Here is an 18,713-nt window from a genome sequence, read left to right on the forward strand (position 1 = left end):
TGGCCCGCTGGGGGTAGTGGTGCATGGCGGTGGTTAGTAGCTCTGAGTGTAGCCTGAGCAGCTCGCAGAACGTAGGATGGCCAAAACCACAGCTCGGTGGTCCTCAGACCGTGTCCTTGGACCAGCATCGCCTGGGAACCTGTTAGAAATGCCAGACTACAGGCCCCACCCAGGACCTGCTAGATCAGACATGGTGGGAGTGGGGCTGGCTTGGTGGTGTTACTAAGCCTGGGAACCAGAGCCTTAGAATGATGACTGAGGGGAGAGCTGGTGTTTCCAGGCAGGTAGAGCCATGCAAACAACAACAACAATAACAACAACAAAACCCCCAAAATACTACAACTGGAGGTTCTAGAATGGAGTGAGGTTGGGTGAGCTGACCCAAAGTGAAGAAGGCAGGGGAGGGGAGGCACTTTAGGGATCAGAAGAAGGAGCATGACTCTCATCTGAGGCTATTCATGGAGGCAGACAAGGACAACAGACAGTGCCAAAGTGTGTCACCGTAGAAGGACAATGTTAAGAGTGAATAATGACCTGCATTTGTTGAGTGCCTACCGTATGTCCAAAGCTTTACATGTACCAGCTCATCTAAACCTTACAGACCTGAGACAGCTATGGTGGTAGCCGCCTATTTTACAAACAAGGACATCGAGAACAGGGAGATGAGGTAACTTGTCCAGGTCACGCAGAGGGAAGCATCCAAGCCAGTCTTGCCCTGGGCAGCTGACCCCAGAGCCCCGCCCTTGACTGCCTACCATGCCCCCTGCAGCTGAGCAAGGCAGGGGTTTCCTCATGCATTCCTAGTTTAGGCCACTGGGAGAGAACTCTGATGGGGCTTTAGGTCTGTTGAGGGAGAGAGGTCTGTTCAGGGGGAGAAGAGGATAGTTAACACTATGGATCACCAACTCAGTATGCCTGGTTTCTCATTTAATTTTTACAACATCCTCTTTTATCAATGCTGACACCAGGTCTAGACAAGTCAGGTGACTTGTCCCTTCACACTGCTTCTACATGGCACATGGAGATCCAGGTGCAGGTCTGTCTATGCTCAAAGTCCATGCTCTGTCCATCCCGCCATGCCACGTGCCATGAATACCTGCCACTTACTGAGCTCTTGCCCCATGCCTGGCACCATGTTATCTCCTGTCATCCTCACGGTCATTCTCAAGGTAGATTGTGTTATCCTCATCGTGCACATGTGGAAATAGGCTCAGAGGGATGAAGTGCCTTGCCCAAGTGAACAGAGTCAGAGAGTGATGGCCGTAAGCATGTATGCTATCCCCAGCCTGTTCCCCGGGGACATGACAGGACTGCACTTGCTCACCCCCAACCTCACTGCTGGCTTTGGTCAGTGACACGTGTGCAAATGGGGTGTGTCCCCTGTAGGCAGAAGCCATAGAACAAGAGGGAAGTTTGCTGTGTTCTCTTTCCCTGCGGCAGTGTCATGGAAGCAAGGGGCATCCCACCCGGACCCCATCCTTCACTTGGGGTCCGGGTGGGATGACAGAGCCAAGCCCCAGGCCACCTCAGCAGACACAGAGTGTGAGGCACAGACCATCTGAGTGGTGGTTTTAAGCCGCTGAGATGGGACTGTCACCTTGGCCCAACCTAGTCTCTCCTGACCCATTCAGGGTGTCTCCAGGAGCTGAACACAGCCTGCCTGCCCTCTAGATCCGATTTCGCCATCACCACCATGAACCTCTATTAATGCCTTTGAGGGTATAGGGGAGCTAAAAGGCTGATTCTTCTTCTTTTCAGCTGCTCGGAATGATGCTCCCAGTTTTTGCCCTGTGGTGACTCCACCTTCCCTTCCAGAGAAAGGTAAGTGCATTGTCTTTTCCACCTCCCTGATGAGACAGCCATCTCACCTTCTCTTCTTCTCCTCTTCCCTTAGTTTCACCCAGTGGCGGATAGCTCGCGGGGCCCTCTCACAGCCATTTATTTGAGCTCCTGTCAAGTGTGTGCGAGCGTAGATAGGGCTATGCCAGCACCACGCCCATTTCACAGTTGAGGAAACCAGCTCCCAGAGAAGAAATGCCTTCCTTGACCAAATGGTGCCACCCGTTGGAAGCAGAGGAGGGATTAGTCCAGTTCCCACACTTTTCATTTCAAGGATTGTTTTTACCCAGCCAAGGAATGACTGGACCTGTACCATTCTGGAGCAGTGTTAAGAATGGTGGCACTTATGTCCCCAAAGGGGAAGGACTAGCTATCAGTGCAGAGGAGTGGGGGCTCACAGCCCTCAGCCCACCGGGTGGCCTGGTGACATCTAAGGCAGGGCACCAAGCCTGGGAGTATGGCCCAGACTGAAGCTGCTGCCCCCTCCCGCACGTTGCACGCAGCCCCAGCACCGCATGTCCCATCTGGTCATCAGGCCGCAGGAAGCGTGGGGAGTGGGCGCAGTGGAGCCATCCCAGAGGGCGGTGAGCTGGGAGCAGGGCAGGTGAGCGTGGGCCTCGATTCACGTCCTTATTCTCCACGTCCTTCCCTAAGTCAGGAAATGACTCCCAGGGCCCAAGCGACATTAATTCCTGTCCTGTGACATGATGTCTGAGGAGCTCCAGACATCTGTCATTATGGTCCTGCCTAAAGAGTCAGAATATAGCTTGTGTAGGAGGGAGCCATTTAGCCGAGGCTGTGGCTAAAAGTATAAATGTCCTCAACCCAGGTTGTGAGTTTCTTCCACCCAGTTCAAAGAGCTAACTTTGGGGATCATGTGCACACACATATATTTTTTTCCCCTGCACATTCTATATGGAATTACATCTGTGTCTCAGCACCTGAAGACCTTCTGTCCAGGACTTGGGGTGCAAACACCACACGTGTACGATCTGGTGTCAGCTTTTAGAAGTACCATCAGGTAGGAGTCACCATTGGCCAAGAAATGCATGGTGGACCGGGGCGCTTAGGGAATGTCAACATACCCAGGGCCAAGCAGGGAATCTGTATCCCAGCCAGACTTTGGTCAAGGTTGATGTCAATTTTTATCAAGATCCTATAAAGGCAATTGAAATAACCAAATTGTCTCCAAAGATTTATGGTTTAAAGAAACCCAGCTGGTCCCTGGTCTTGCCTCTACTGCCTACCATTTCTATTTCCAGAAGCCTCTGGAACTGTTAACTCTTAGAGCTGTTTTTTGTTTTTGTTTTTTTCTCCCTCTGGCCTCTCTGTTTCTAAATAACACAGAGATCCTGCCATTCTTTGATTTGTCCGTCTTGGAAGCAACTGTCTTCCTGCCTTGATGGGGGAGGACTTGAGTTTTTGTTTTTGCTTTTTTTTAATCACCAGTCTCCAATTTTACCCCTGCATCTGCAACATGTAGTCATGTTAGACTTGGGGTCAAAACCAAAGTGAGTGTTATTTGTTCCATCCACGTATATATGGCTCCCTGGGGAGCCCCCCAAAACAAGAACCACCTCCTGTTAGCATTACCCATCACTGTGTGTGGGCAGCTGACCCTCCTGTTTCCGCCCCATGTCCCACACCAGCCTTCCACAGGACCTCATCCTTCTTGGGCTTCCCGGGGCGCCTGTGGAGCAGAAAGGTCAAGTCCATACTCTGCTCTGCAGGCACCTGCATCATTAGCTCCTCCACGCTGACGTGTCCCTCAGCACGCCTCCCTCTCCTTCCCCTCACTGAAAAATTTGTTGAATTCCCTTATCTGCTCTTCGCTCATTCTTGTTTCCTCTTGTTATCTCTGCGGGTCTAGTCGTTTCAAGTTCCTCTACCTCATTTTGTAGGAGGGAGAGAGGAGAAATGTGCCGTATCTAACTAAATGGGAAAAAACATTCTTTTTCTTTTTTTTTTTTTTTGTTCAATGGGACTTTTATTTTTTTAATAAATTTAATTTTTATTGGTGTTCAATTTGCCAACATACAGAATAACACCCAGTGCTCATCCCATCAAGTGCCCACCTCAGTGCCCATTACCCAGTCACTCCCACCCCCCACCCACCTCCCCTTCCACCACCCCTAGTTCGTTTCCCAGAGTTAGGAGTCTCTCATGTTCTGTCTCCCTTTCTGATATTTCCCACTCATTTTTTTCTCCTTTCCCCTTTATTCTCTTTCACCATTTTTTATATTCCCCAAATGAATGAGACCATATAATGTTTGTCCTTCTCCGATTGACTTACTTCACTCAGCATAATACCCTCCAGGTCCCTCCACGTCGAAGCAAATGGTGGGTATTCATCATTTCTAATGGCTGAGGAATATTCCAGTGTATACATAAACCACATATTCTTTATCCTCATCTGTTGATGGACACCGAGGCTCCTTCCACAGTTTGGCTATTGTGGCCATTGCTGCTATAAACATCGGGGTGCAGGTGTCCCGGCGTTTCACTGCATTTGTACCTTTGGGGTAAATCCCCAGCAGTGCAATTGCTGGGTCGTAGGGCAGATCTATTTTTAACTCTTTGAGGAACCTCCACACAGTTTTCCAGAGTGGCTGCACCAGGTCACATTCCCACCAACAGTGCAAGAGGGTTCCCCTTTCTTCGCATCCTCTCCAACATTTGTGGTTTCCTACACCTTCTTTTTCAAAACTTTTTAGCATTTCAAGAAAACTCCATTTTGTCCCCTGCTCTGCACTAAGCATTCGATCTTCACACAAACCTCAAGAGACAGGTCCTCTTTTAATATCTGTTAGTTGCAGAAAATTCAAGCAATGCAGAAACATAGAAGAAAAGAAAATCACAGGGTTTCTTTCTTTTTTTTTTAAGATTTATTTATGAGAGAGAGAGAGAGAGAGTCAGAGACACAGGAGGAGGGAGAAGCAGGCTCCATGCCGGGAGCCTGATGTGGGACTCAATCCCGGGTCTCCAGGATCATGCCCTGGGCCAAAGGCAGGCACCAAACCACTGAGCCACCCAGGGATCCCCAATCACAGGGTTTCTTAGAAGTCATGTCACCTTAAATATTGCTGTATTTGCCTCTCATCTCCTTAGGCTTATTCTGTGGTCTGAAGTAGTTGTAATCTCTCTACAACATTGCTCTTTTATGTTTACCTAATAGAGCATCATGTGTATATTTCCAAATTGTTGTAGATCTCTCTAAATCATGCATTGGTGCATGCATATCTTCCTTCCTTCCTTCCTTCCTTCCTTCCTTCCTTCCTTCCTTCCTTCCTTCCTTCATCCACATTCCTACTGTCACGATAATCCCCATCTGGTGAGGAAGAAGCAGGTACAGACAGGTCATGTCTGTACCAGCGATGGTTTCTGTTCTATTCCATCAGGTAGGCACAAGGCCCTTCACTAACTCATTCCTCTCGTTTCGGACTCTTGATTGTTTATGACTCTTCACCTTTCTGGAAATGCCATGATGAATCCCTGAGTACATAAAGCTCTTCCCAAAGTCTAGGTTACTGGGGGGTGGGGGTGGGGGTGGGGGGTCACATTCTCCAAAGCAGAATTACCGGGTTTAACAACTTTATATTTTATATAAAATATTTTATATAAGATATAAATTTATTTTTTATATAAAACATTTTATATTTTATATTTTAAGACTCTGGGTTTGTGTTGCCAAATTAGTAGCCAACAGTTGTTCTTCGTGGCATCCTCGCTAGCCGTTGAGGGAGTTTCACCATCTGACTGTGGAAAAGTGTCCCGTGAGAGCTGAACCAACCAGGGCAAGGTTACCTTCAGGTGACCCCAGTGCTCCCGCTCTGTTTTTGTGATCGTGTGTATTCCTGGGACTTGAGTTACCATCTCGAGAAAGGACGTAGAATTTTGCTTCCCCCTTCATGCATGCGGACCGCAGATCTGAGTGGAACTTTCCAAGGCAGAATGACATGTCACGGTATTTTTAAACAAGTGTGATTTTGACAAGTGTGATGTAAAATCAGGAGGGATGTCAGAGCTGGCGCTCCATCTGTGCCTCGAGTTCCCAAATTGGAATTAGGCGTCTGGGCGTCTTCCTTGGCTGGGAATCGGTGGAAGGTGTGGGGGCACATTTCTGCCTCCATGGTACCGATATGTCATGTACATGGATTGTGTGTGCGTGGGAGTGTGTGTGTGTGCACGCGTGTGTGTACACACCACGTATGTGTCAAATGCTCATCTTTATGCACTTTCTGTTGGGGGAGAAAAGGAAATATTTATCAAACACCAAACATTTTACAAATCCTTTAGCGCTCTTAAGACCTTTGGATGGTAGCAAGGTCTGACTTTCAAATAAGGGTACGGAGGGTCTTTGAGGTTAAATGAACACCTGGGATTTGAATCCCCATGCATCTAGCCCCCCTCTGAGTTAGATGAGAATATCTGGTTGGAGTTTTTGGAAAGAGTGCCAGAGATAGACTTCCAGTCCTAGACTTATCTGGACATCTAATGCTTGGCCTTGTTTCTTGTGATGAGTCGGTACGAATAAAGCCATGCATTCAAAGCCTCTTTGAAGAGGGGATTCTGAGACCCTGATTGGCCAGTGGGGATGGCGTGAAGGGGAAGTTGACTTCTGAACTCTCATACATCTGTCTGCGGCACATACTCTGTACTAGGGCACTTCGTTTATGTTGCTCCACGGAGGTGTCTAACACACTAGCCAGCTTGAAGATGGCAGGAGTTTGTCAAAAGGCCAAGTTTCAGAAAGCCTTTCCTTCAGACAGAGTGGTTTGTGTGTGCAAAGGCCCAGGGGCACAAAATAGCATGGGGCGTTCAGACATTGGAGACTTTTCCATATGGTGGGCATAGTGCCATCAATGAGGTGAGGCAGGTAGATGAGCAGTAGAAAAAAGCTTTCGTTTGAGCATGGAGCCGGCAGGAGACTCTGTATTGGGTTTGGCACTTGACCTTGGTAGTCTCTCTTGGGGTGATAGGTAAGGAGGAAAGTGGTAGTGAGCTCAAGGGTGACCAAGTCAGACAAATGTGTTAGGGCAAAACACTTCAGTGTAGTTAAATTCAGCGAATATGTGTAAGCCAGCCACCTTTTGGGTAATGGGTTCTGAATTTTCACTTACATTCCAGAAAAGGCCCTGTGCTGGGGATCAGAGGTCTTGATTGCAAAGATAGGAGCCCACCTGCTGGTCAGGAGGAAGGCACAGGAAGTCAGAATGTTAGGCCTCCCCACTTACCACAGTGGGGAGGCCTCAGGAAGTTTCCCTCAAATTCACTGCAGACAGGCAGGGAAAGCACCGCAGGTGTGGGTTGGCCATACTGGGTTGTAAAGAAGGAGGGTGCATTTGTCAGATGCCAAGGTGGGAATAGGACGTGTCCTGGGTAGAGGGCAGTGCACGAAGAAAAGGCCAGGGGTGTGCATTGGCACTGTATATGCAGACAAATGCAAGTCCCTCAGGATCATGGAGCCAGCAAGCAGCAGGAAGAGGCTAGCTGGGGGACAGGGGCCACTAAATAGAGTGTTTCAGGTACCACATATCCGTGAACTGCTTTACGCAGTTGCACGGGGAGCTTTAAAACTATTTGAAAGCTCTCCTTTGGGGATGTGAGGAGGATGTATTCGTGGATGGACAAGCTCGATTTCGAGAAAATGTGGGCAGTTGTGTCATCTGTGTACACAGTACCATTTTACTCTTTGGGGAAAATAATTGTATCTTTTTTAAAACCAATGAAACAGTAATGGTGTTATTTCTTTATGAGAGAACAACATCCGATGCTTCTTAAAAGACCCACAACGACCAATCAGAGAGGATGCTCATGGTTAGCAGGAATCATCTTCTCAGGCCTTGGAACCTGCTGTAGGATGGCCCCTGTCTCCTCCCTCTCCTGCATGCTCAAACATGGGGTATTTGGAGTGCAAATCAGAGGAAAACATGGAATATGAGTCTTTGGAAATCTGTATCTGTGTTCTAAGTTCATTCACCTGAGGCAACTGCCCCTTGGAAAATGCTCCAGCCTTTGAGCGTGAGGCCCCTCAGAGCAGCAGGTGCAGGAGGTCTGTGAGTGCCCTTGCAGCTGGGAGGGTGTAGGTGGTGCCGAGAAACATGCCTCCTTCTGGTGGGCCCAGCATCCCAGCACCTCTCTGTATGGCCTCCTGGAGCTCAGGGACAGCCACCAGCCCCAATTCCAGGTGATGGAAGTGGCTGCACATATGGTCTTTTGGATCACACAATTATGGTCCATCAACGTTGTCTGCCTCGCCTCCATCCTTTACCGTCAGCTGTGCCAGTGGGTTGATGGAATTCAGTTGATCTTTTCTGCAAATGTTTTCCATTAAGCTGGAGAGTTGTGTGATCCCAAAAAATGTCAGTGCTGGCAGGGAGCGTGCACATCATCTAATTGAGGGAAACAACAGGACATGGCGCAGCCACGGGCTTTGAAGTCAATCCACTCAGCTTCCAGTCCTATTCCAGCTCTCACCCACCAATGCCTGAGGCCATGTTTCTCAGCCTTGTGATGCCTCTGCTTGCCTCTTTGAAATGGAGATGATGGTAGAAAATAAGACAGATGAATCTAGTAGGCTTGTGTTGAACACTAAGTGAAGTACCATGCTCTGCACAGAACCTGATGCAGAGTGAGTATTTAAGAAATATCAGCGATAATTCACAAATCTAAACCCATCTTTCTGTGGAAGAAGAAACAGGCAGAGAGAAAAAAATGACTAGTAAGTCACAGCCATTAACTGGCTTAATGGGCAAAGCTATAAACTTTTTTAAAAAAGATTTTATTTATTTATCCATGAGAGATACAGAGAGAAAGACAGAGATGTAGGCAGAGGTAGAAGTAGGCTCCATCTGTGCCTCGAGTCCCTGTGGGGAGCCCAATGTGGGACTCGATTCCAGGACCCCGGGATCATGCCCTGAGCCGAAGGCAGACACTCAACCACTGAGCCACTCTGGTGCCCCCAAAGCTATAAACTTTATATATATATATATATATATATATATATATATATATATATATATAGAGAGAGAGAGAGAGAGAGAGAGAGAGAGAGAGAGCAGGCAAGCTGGGGCACTGGCAGAGAGAGAGAGGGAGAGACAAAGAATCTAAAGCAGACTCCTTGCTGAGTGTGGAGCCTGATGCGGGGCTTGATCCCATGACCCTGAGATCACAACCAGAGCCAAAACCAGTCAGATGTTCAGCTGACTGAGCCACCCAGGCACCCTGACTTTAAAAATTCCTCTTTATTGGGTTATTATGTCAATCACTGTGCTAAGTGTTTTCCATATTTTAACCCTCACAACTGCCCTATGAGGTGTGCGTGATTGTGTCCATCTTACAGATTTGGAAGCTCAGGGTCAGAGAGGTCCAAGGTCACACAACTGGTAAATGGGAGAGCTTGGATTCAAACCCAGTTCAAATTCAGATCGAGTCTCCCCACTGAATCTGCTGACTGTTGTCGGTTGAGTTCCTCGGGAATCAGACTCTGCGGGTCGTTGTTTAGGGAATGGTACCCACAGAGGTGGGAGGGGGAACGGGAAGGTGCATGACTGGCTGGAAAGAGGAGAAGGTCAGCTGCAGTGTGGTCTCAGTTACCCTTTCAGGGATGCTAAGATGACCTTCGAAATGTCTCTGCCATCACGTAGGTCACACGTGGATGTGGGCATGACCCTCTGTGGGCCGGTGTCCCCACAGGGGCTGACAACAGGTCCAGCCTGCCAGCAGCTCTCCCAGCCGCTGGGCAGACGGGTTCATTCCTGACATCAAGCGTGCACCCCAGGGGTGGCAGACTATTAGTCTCCCCAAGGGTGCATTTGAGGGCACAGTAAGTGCTAGTACAGACTGTGCAGGTGCATTGTCACCTTCCTTTGAGCCACTAGACCAATGGGTGACACAGTGACCCCCACAAGGGCTACTTCGTAATCCTTTTGGTCCTGGGGCTGAAAGGCCCAGGTGGTCAGGCGTCAACTCCAAAAGCTTGTGTCACTTACATCTTTCCAAATACGCAGAGTTTCCGTGCACGTGCACCCTGTCGAGGGGGCTCACGGCACATAGCATGCAGCTACTGCATGAGACCTGCTGTCCTGGGATGAGTCCTGAATCCCAGGGACCCACTCCCGTCCCCCAGCAGGGCGTGCAGCCGGGATGCTCCACTGCCCAGGCAGCTGCTGTCGGCAAGGCTGAGCATGCTCTGGGCACAGCTTCAGAACCAGCAGCCTGTCTGGACCTCTCCTCTGAGACCCAGGGGCCGAGACGCAGAAGGACACAGCTAGCAACCTGGGCCCACAGCAATGGCAGATGGCAGGAAAACGGCGGGGCCTCCTCCTAGTGAACCTCTATGGGGCTCACTTGTCCTCCGCTCTGAGCTAACGTCACCACCTGTGCCTCTCCACCCCTCACCCTGCTTTGTTGTCAGCTGTGAAATCTTTACACCCATTTACTTCTAGAATATCTGTCTGCCCTTTCCTCCAGAAGGGAAACAGCACAGGGCAGGGGCTTCATCTGTCTTACTCACTGCTGTCGTCTTAGCTTCTAGAAGCTTGCCCGACACCCAGTTAGCACTCATGAGGTATTTACTGAATGAATGAGCATACTGGTTCTTGCTTGCCAGATTTTGCACTCCCTGAAACTGAATTTGTAACTTATGGCTTGATCTTTCACACCAGGTGCTCAGTGTCTGGTACGCAGTAGATGCTCAATATTATTTCACTTATAATTGTCAGGTTTACTGTGTGTCTGTTCAGTTTGCCCTGGGTCAGTATATAAAGCCAATAGTGATTCAATTAATGTTTGTTGGAAGGCAGGATAAATGGTGGGGTATCGGAAGCTGCCAGGAGATGGGAATCCTTTCTTTGCACTCCTTAGATGTATGATCTTGACCAATTTAAGAACCTTTCTGAATCTCAGCTGCCTCACCTGTAACATGGAGATGGTGATGCCTACTCTCAAAGGTGTTGTTATTAGGCTTGAAAGAGACATTATATGGAAAATTCCTTGATCCAGTGTCTAGTGAAGGTTGGCTTTGTTGGAATTCCTAAATTACTTCAAGTATTGCCAGCTCAAGGGGATCCCTTTCACAGGTAATATTTATGAATGTTGCCTCATGCGATCCTGAGATTATACTGTACAACCCGAGCAGCTGTACGTAGTCAGCCTGGGAGGCACTTGAATGTTTGCTGAATGATTGTGTCTTAAGTCCTTGTTGGATCTTAGGGGATGGAGAAGACTTAAGATTTTCTTTAGAAACTTCTTCCTCAGGACCAGTTTTGTACCTAGCCTATCAAAGATTCACTCAAATTTAAGGGAGATAGAGCCAAAAAGAAAATATGCCAATTTAGCACCTACCTTTTGGGTTTGGTCATTCAGACTTCAGCTTGAAAGATTTTTTTCAAGTCTCTTGCTTAGCTATAGGAGGTATTTATTTTTTTATTTTATTTTTTTAGCCTGAAATCAATCAGATACCACATGATAAAAAATGTGAGATGGAGGGAACTGACTTTTGGTTTTACCCAATTTTCTTCCCCTTACTATTTTTTGCTATTCCTGGCCTTCAGCCCACTCTGGGAAACTCATAACTTCATGCTCCTCAGCACTATGCCTCCCCTCCGGAACTTCCATCTCAAGGCAGGGCTCTATGATGAAAGAAGTGGTTTCTTTTTCCTACTCCCAAATCAGTCTTACTTAGCTAGCCATCATTAGTAGAAGCTTCTTGCTTATTTACTGTTTCATTTCCTAGGGCTCTGCTAGAGAACTCTTGTCAAACCTGATGGAGTTAACAGAATAATTCACCCTAAGGTGAAAATGATGGATATTATTTTTATGATATTTTCTACAAGAGTTTTCACGTTTTAACAAGTAGAAACCAGAAAAAAATTATTCCTCAGACCATTTGACAAGTATTGGGAGGAAATATTTTAGATAGTTTGCCTTTCCTAGAGCCCTTCAAGTCATTCTATGTAGCCAACTATGAATTAAACCATCCCTGAATGCAGTCCATCAACAATGGGAGATTTCCTCTCGTTTCATGGATTATAATAATATTAACTTGATTAAAAATAGTAATTTCATGTTATACATGGCTGGTACTATGTAAGTTTTGTTTTAATGATCCTCTGGTCATTCCTCATTTATTCTTCCCACTGGTGAGTCTCTGCTCAATTCCCTGACCTCCTTGGAGGATCTGGATTTGATTTATGAAGGAAGCAGTCACCTTCTCTCCTATGTGTGCAAAGTCCAGGAGGTGAGAGAGCCCAGCTCAGGAGGGACCAAGGGAAGGCCTCAGTATGTATGAGGTGTCTAGCGTCATGAAGGGACCAGTGAGAGATGAGGTGAGAAGGGGATGAGGTCAGAGAACGAAAGGAGAAGGCCTCGGTGGTCTTACTGTGATGGAGATTGAGGTGATGAACTTCCTGCCACTGGAGTATTCAAGCATGTTGGAGATGCCTTTGCTGTGTGAGGAGGTGGCTTAAATGACCTCTAAGTTTCCCTTTGGGTTTTCTATTTCTGTAATTCTAATGATTGGCCCAGTTATGCTTTAAGGTGTGGCTTTTGTTTTTCTGTTTTTGTGATAACTTACACATAGGCCAGCAGGTTTTTGGCAGATGTTTGTAGAAGTAGAAGCAGTGAAGCAGAGAGACTTTGGCTTTGGGCGAATCTGGGTTTCAATTCTAGTTCTGTTCTTACTCTGTATGATCTGGGGCAAGTCACGTCACTGCTCTGAGCCTGAGTGTCCTGAAGGCAGATTTCTTAATATCCCAGCATCCACTAGTGACTGGGGGATTTGAATGGAATCATGGATGGAAGCACCCAGCACAAAGCCTGACACACACAATATGTAACTGATAGTGGTGACAGCCACAGCTGCCCTTACTGCTTCCACACCTGGAGGGCCAGAAGGTCTGAGTGAAGTCTCAGGAGTCTGACTTCTGGGGTCCAGACCAGCTGCATGACCCAGAGTGAGTTACCCACAGTCCACTGAGGTCAGGCTAGCCTGCCTGAAGCTGTTGTTCAGCTTCCAGAGAGAGACTTCTGCATTATTGGAACTACTTTGCTCAGCTCATATTGGTTCTCCGTATGCATTTATGTCTCTGACCTTCTGCAGTTTGACCCAGCACCCAGGATCACATGCAATGATCTCAAGAAAGAGGAGTTCACATGCTCTCAGAAAACCCCATCATCGTACTATCTACCAGGTCGCCTTTATATGTGGGAGGATTTGAGGGGGTCCACCTGATAGGAGTTGCACTTCTTAGAAATCTGCTGCATCCTGAGGCTTTGAATTTCCAGTAGGAATTTTGCTTGTGATGAACTTAGTAATTTGTTAGGAGGACATGCAGGGAGGGTTGCTCCAAGTCTGGTTTCATGCGTGTCTTTTTCTTACTTAGAAATTTTCTCTAGCTGTGTCCTTGAAGTTAATGGTGTAAACGATGATTATTCATCAACCCGCAGCTCATAACCTCAACAGATGCTGGACCATTTTAGATGCCTCTGGAAATATTGGCCTGCAAAGAGCATGCCACTAAAGGGAACCACTTTATGTCTGAGGTTGAGTCATGAGGAGAAAGGGGTAACTGTGGGGAAGTAGGACCTGGGAGGAGGTGTTCTTGGTCAAGTCTTTGGTTTGCCATCCATGAGCTGTGATCATGGCTGTGTCATTCATTCACCACCTCTGAGCTTCCATTCAGCCCCTTGAAAATAGTAATAGTGATACAACTGATGGACTCATTTGATGAAGTGATTAATCTTGCAGTGTAAATGAAATGCTTCATAAACTGGAGTGCACCACATAAAAGTGAGATGTTATGAAATTGGTGGGCCATTATTTGTTTCGTAGATGATTAGTTGATCACGTATCTACTCTTTTAATAATTATTTACTGAGGTCTTATAGTGAATAATTATAGTATTAATATTTATAGAGATAAAAAATTGGTATCCCATTTCTTTATTAATCAAGGAACTTCATTAGTTCATTAAATACATATTTATGAATTGGGCAGTTCATACAAAATAGTGATATCATTATTCTTGTGTAGCACATGGGATGCTTAATAAATGCCACCTACCACTATATTACTATTTTTATTGTTAATAGTTTTATATACTATTATGATTGGTCTTGGAGCAGCAATGAAAAACTGAGGCAGAGTTTTTGATCTCCAGGAGCTTATCCTTTAACAGAGAGATAGAAAACAAGGAAATTGCAATGTAGTGTGTTACTGGAAGAGTAGAAATATTAGTCGGGGGCAGCCCTGGTGGCGCAGCGGTTTGGTGCCGCCTGCAGCCTGGAGTTTGATCCTGGAGACTGGGGATCGAGTCCCACATCGGGCTCCCTGCATGGAGCCTGCTTCTCCCTCTCCCTCTGCCTGTGTCTCTGCCCCTCTCTCAGTGTCTATGAATAAATAAATAAAATCTTAAAAAAAAAGAAATATTAGTCGGATGGGTTGGGGGTGATGGTGGAGGTGGGAGCCTTTGAAGGATTGTAAAGGAAGTGACATCCAAATTGTGTCTTGAAGGATGATAGGAGTTCATTATAAGGTTAAACTCACTTCATCTTATAAGTGCATGTTGAATGAAAGGAGTAGTGAACAGTCCTACAACATAGAGTGATTTGCTAGACTTCCAGATGTGAGTTTGGGATGGTAGGGAACAGACTGATGCGAGACTGTAGCTGAAGGGGTGGGTAGGATTGCAAGGAACCTCAGGGGCCATGTTTTTTTTTTTTAATTTATTATTTTAGGGGCCATGTTTTTGCTAGAAATTCAGAAGGCATGTGTTGGAAGAGTATTGGCTTATAATGGTAGAACCTGAAATTTAGACATGAAAGAAAATTTATCTTAACTTTCCTTCTATGATGTCCTTTCTAGACAGATATTCGGTCTATTGGATACCCGTCAGGGACAATGTTTAACATTTCAGGCTGGGGAGTCCCATGGGTAGTGGTGCTAGTTCTTGAGACAGAAAATGCAAGAAGGGAACCAGATGAAGAGTGTGGGTGAGGATGGAAGTAAGAGTAAGTCTTCGTGCTTTCAACATGCTGACCTCAGGATCTCTTGGGGACATCTGCTGGGAGGGGTCCGGTAAGCATGGACTGTCTCAGCATAGGGCTTGGGTGAAGCCTCTGGCCTGGAGATAATCTGATAATCATCAATGTGTCAGTATTTTAAGTCATGGGGAGAGTGAGATCGCCCGTGGAAAGTGTGTTAGATATCAACAGTAAAGGTCAAGGACAGACCCCTGCAGAACAGCAGCATTGAAGGGAAGAGCAGAAGAGAAGCCAGAGGAGGCTTGCTGGTGGTGCGGGATGTCATGGAAGCCAGGGGAGGGAGATGTGACCAGCAGTTTCTAGGAAAATGGGGATGGACCGCAGACATTCCTTGGGTTAGCCATGGAAAGCACTTTGCAAATGTAGTGGTATGATGAGGGAAAAAATGATAGTGGTTTGAGAAAATGGAAACTATAAACTTTTCCTAAGAATGTTGGCTCTGAAGAAAAAGTAAGAATGACATTGACAGCTAAGAAAGAAGGTGATGCATTCGGTGGTACCCATCCATTTCTAGGTCATGAGCCACCCCTGATGATGTATTGAAACAGAATCCCCACCCATGCATAACATATTTGGTCTATATTTGCAGGGAAATCAGCCCCTAAAATCCAAACCCTGAGTTAAGAGATGTGGGTTAGAGTAACATGTTGTTTGGGGGCCACATTTGAGTATGTTTCTATGCTAGGAGTAAAGTGTCAGTTTCTAGGGATAGGCTGAAGGCAGAGGAGGGAAGGGAATGAGGCTGGACTGGGGGTGTACTTGGTTGTGGTTGCCCCTGAGGGGGTGAAAAAGAACTAGCTCTAGAGCACAGATTAGGGAACTGGCCATCCTTCCTCCATTTAGGAGAAAGAGAGAAAGATGGGGTGGTTCATAGAGAGTGGAGAGGGAGACGCAGAGTTGAGGCCAATGTTGATGACAATCCATCTTTTTTCTAAAAAGCAAGAAGCTGGGTACCTGCTGAGCATGCCCGGTCCTTGATGACACTGGGCCCTTTGCTGGATGGAGCAGCAAGCACTGGGGGCAGTGGTTGCAGAGACTAGAAGGGGGCATGGACTAAGGTTCCAAGATGTAGAGGGTTCAAGTGAGGATGGAGAGCCAAATGTTGGGAAGGTGCCAGTCTGTCTGTGGAAGTGTCTCTGGTCATGCTCAGCTGACCAAACAAAGCTGCAGAGAAAGCAGCTCCTTGGATTAATCCAACTGGGAGGAGAGACAGTTGAGGGCAGTGGCAAAAGAGAAGGTGACAAGATGGACCAATGGGTGGCCTGGCTCACAATAGACCAATGAAAGGGGATAATGAGGAGTGGGGAAGAGAATGGAATCCCAGGGAAAGCCAGAAGCTGGTTTAGGTGGGATCAAGTGTAAAACTGTTGGACAGAATGGGGATCATGGATTGAACAGCAAGTGGAGCTTAGGAAAAACAAGATTTAAATGGCCTTGGCATCCAGCGCCATGGCAGGATTAGGGTTGGTTGTGGAGATTCTTGGCTGGAGTGAGTGGACATAAATGTCTCCAGGACTGAAGAGGGCAGGAAGCTGAGACCAGAGCGATGAGCAGACCCTTGTAGATGGTAAGGTCACCCAAGATTTTAGCAGGGGTTGGGGTGCAACTGAAAATTATAGAAAAGAATTTGAAGAATGTGGGAGAATGACCAGGCATCTCCAGTTGAGGGTGGTTAATGAAAAAGACTAGAACTTTCCATACTCAGGAGGTTGTGACACAAAGCAGGGGAAGGAGCCATTATGACCATGGTAAGGGCCCATGTTTTCAGGCCACAGTACTGGAGAGGGAAGAGGCAGGGTCAAGCATCAGCTGTGACAGCAGTGACATAATTTCAGGGATCTGGGAGCAGCAGGAAGCTGGACCTGGAGCCAGGATAAGGCCACGTGGATGTGAAGAAGACAGGTGGGCTTACATTCTACTACTGGATTGGAGGCTTACATTGTACTCTGGGACAGCTCATGGTCGCCAATTTTTTGTTCTACCAAATAAGGATGATTTTTATAAAACAAAAGCAAATGGATCATCATCATTTTGTAAAAGGACTTGAACGTGCCAAGTCAGGAAGCACGACTGACAACAAACCAAAAAGCGTGATATTTTGCCTTCCAGACGGTGTCTCTAGAGTAATCCTCATCTCTGGAGAAAGTACAAAACTCCCTCTCAAGTAGCCTGTTGCAGCTTTTGGTCCCCAGAAAGTAGAACACCCCCCCAACCTACCCCCTCCCTACCCCAGTCCATCATGTCACATACAACTGCAACCCATGACCCTTCTAGACCAGTGCTGGCAAGCCATAGCCTGCAGCCTATTTTTGTATTACCCATGAACCCAGAAGGGCCTTGGACATTTTTAAAGGACTGTATAAAAATATAGAGAGAATACGCACTAGACAACCAATGTAGCCAGCAAAGCCTAAAATATTTATTATCTGGACTCTAACAGAAAAATCTTGCTGGCCCCTGGCCTGGCCTGAAGATCTGTTGTCTTCTGTGGGCTTTATCCTAAGTCCTTGAGTTACTTCAGTGGATCTTTTCTGGTCCTCCTGGGCCACATGCCTGAAACCATGCCCTGCTTGTGTGACTGTCTAGACCAGGGAGGTGAGGCAGTGGCAGTGTCATATCAGGACTATTACTGTTCATGATTTGGTTGAAAATGCCCTATTTTGGAAGCAAAAGCTTATATGCCCTCATGCATCGAGCAACATGGCCCAGAGGTAGGAGCTCTGGCTTTGGAGGCTGAGACACAGGGCGTCAAATCTCTAATACGTGTTATGGAGCACTTACTGTGCACCAAGCATTTTGTAGGGATTGATCCGTTCAGCCCCCACCCTGTGTCCAGTGCCCACTGACTTCTTCATGCCATGACTACATGAGGGATGATGACATCTCCATATGTAAAACCCGGTGAGAAGACCAGCCCTGGCTGCCTGCCCCCACCCCCAGGAGGGCTAGAAGCATCAGGAGTAAACTGAGACCCTTAACATAAGGGAAGCTCTGCGCTAGGACACAGGTGACACAACTCTTCCAATATATACATGGAAACAAGATAATATTTAAAACTGAGAGTGTAATGTACCCAAAGCCAGAGCTGGCAGCTGGCAGGAGTGAGATTCAGTCAGATGGAGGGATCCAGAATGATCCCTCTCTAGAGCGTGCAGGGCCACCCCTCTGGTTCACCTCTGAGTACATGGCCGATCGTGGAAGAAATAGAACAATCCATGTAGCACCTTGTAGTGTGTCTAGTAAATAGGAGATGCTTCATATTAATATTAGCCGTTGGAATAGGGATAACTTTACGTGGTAAGAATTATCAGGATTGGCATTTCCGTGTCAGAGCACAAGAGTGAGGCACAGCAGGCTCTCCGTGACTCAAGGAAAGGATGTTTCTTACTGACCATTCGCTTACTATATTCCTCCGCTAGGGCTGCCATAGCAAAATACCATGAACCGGGGGCTCAAGCAATGGGAATTTATTCTCTTGTAGCTTTGGAGGCTGGAAGTCCAAGATCAAGGTGTTGGCAGGGTTGGTTTGGTCAGAGGGCCACAAGGGATGGCTCTGTTCCAGAACCATCTCCTTGGCTTATAGACAGGCATCTCCTCCCTGTGTCTTCACATTGCCTTCCTTGCACGTGCCACTCTGTGTCCACACTTCCCCCTTTTTATAAGGGCACCAGTCGTTTGGGATTAGGGACCATTCTAATGATCTCAATTAACTTGATGACCTCTGCAAAGACCCTATTTCCAAATAAAGCCACATTATGAACTCCTGGCGCTTAGGACTTCAAAGTATGAATCTTGAGGGGACACATTTCAACCCACAGGACTCACTGTAA

The 18,713-nt window shown here is 47.0% G+C and overlaps 1 protein-coding gene across 1 annotated transcript in view; it reads left to right on the plus strand.

Moving 5' to 3' along the window:
- The window catches only part of TG (thyroglobulin), a 285,189-nt gene that overhangs the window by 136,514 nt on the left and 129,962 nt on the right, over nt 1-18,713 (plus strand). Inside the window, 1 exon segment of the mRNA NM_001048104.1 lies at nt 1,759-1,821. Within this exon segment, the coding sequence (NP_001041569.1) occupies nt 1,759-1,821 (63 nt within the window).

Source organism: Canis lupus, chromosome 13 (assembly GCF_011100685.1).
Source record: "Canis lupus familiaris isolate Mischka breed German Shepherd chromosome 13, alternate assembly UU_Cfam_GSD_1.0, whole genome shotgun sequence".
NCBI lineage: Eukaryota > Metazoa > Chordata > Mammalia > Carnivora > Canidae > Canis > Canis lupus.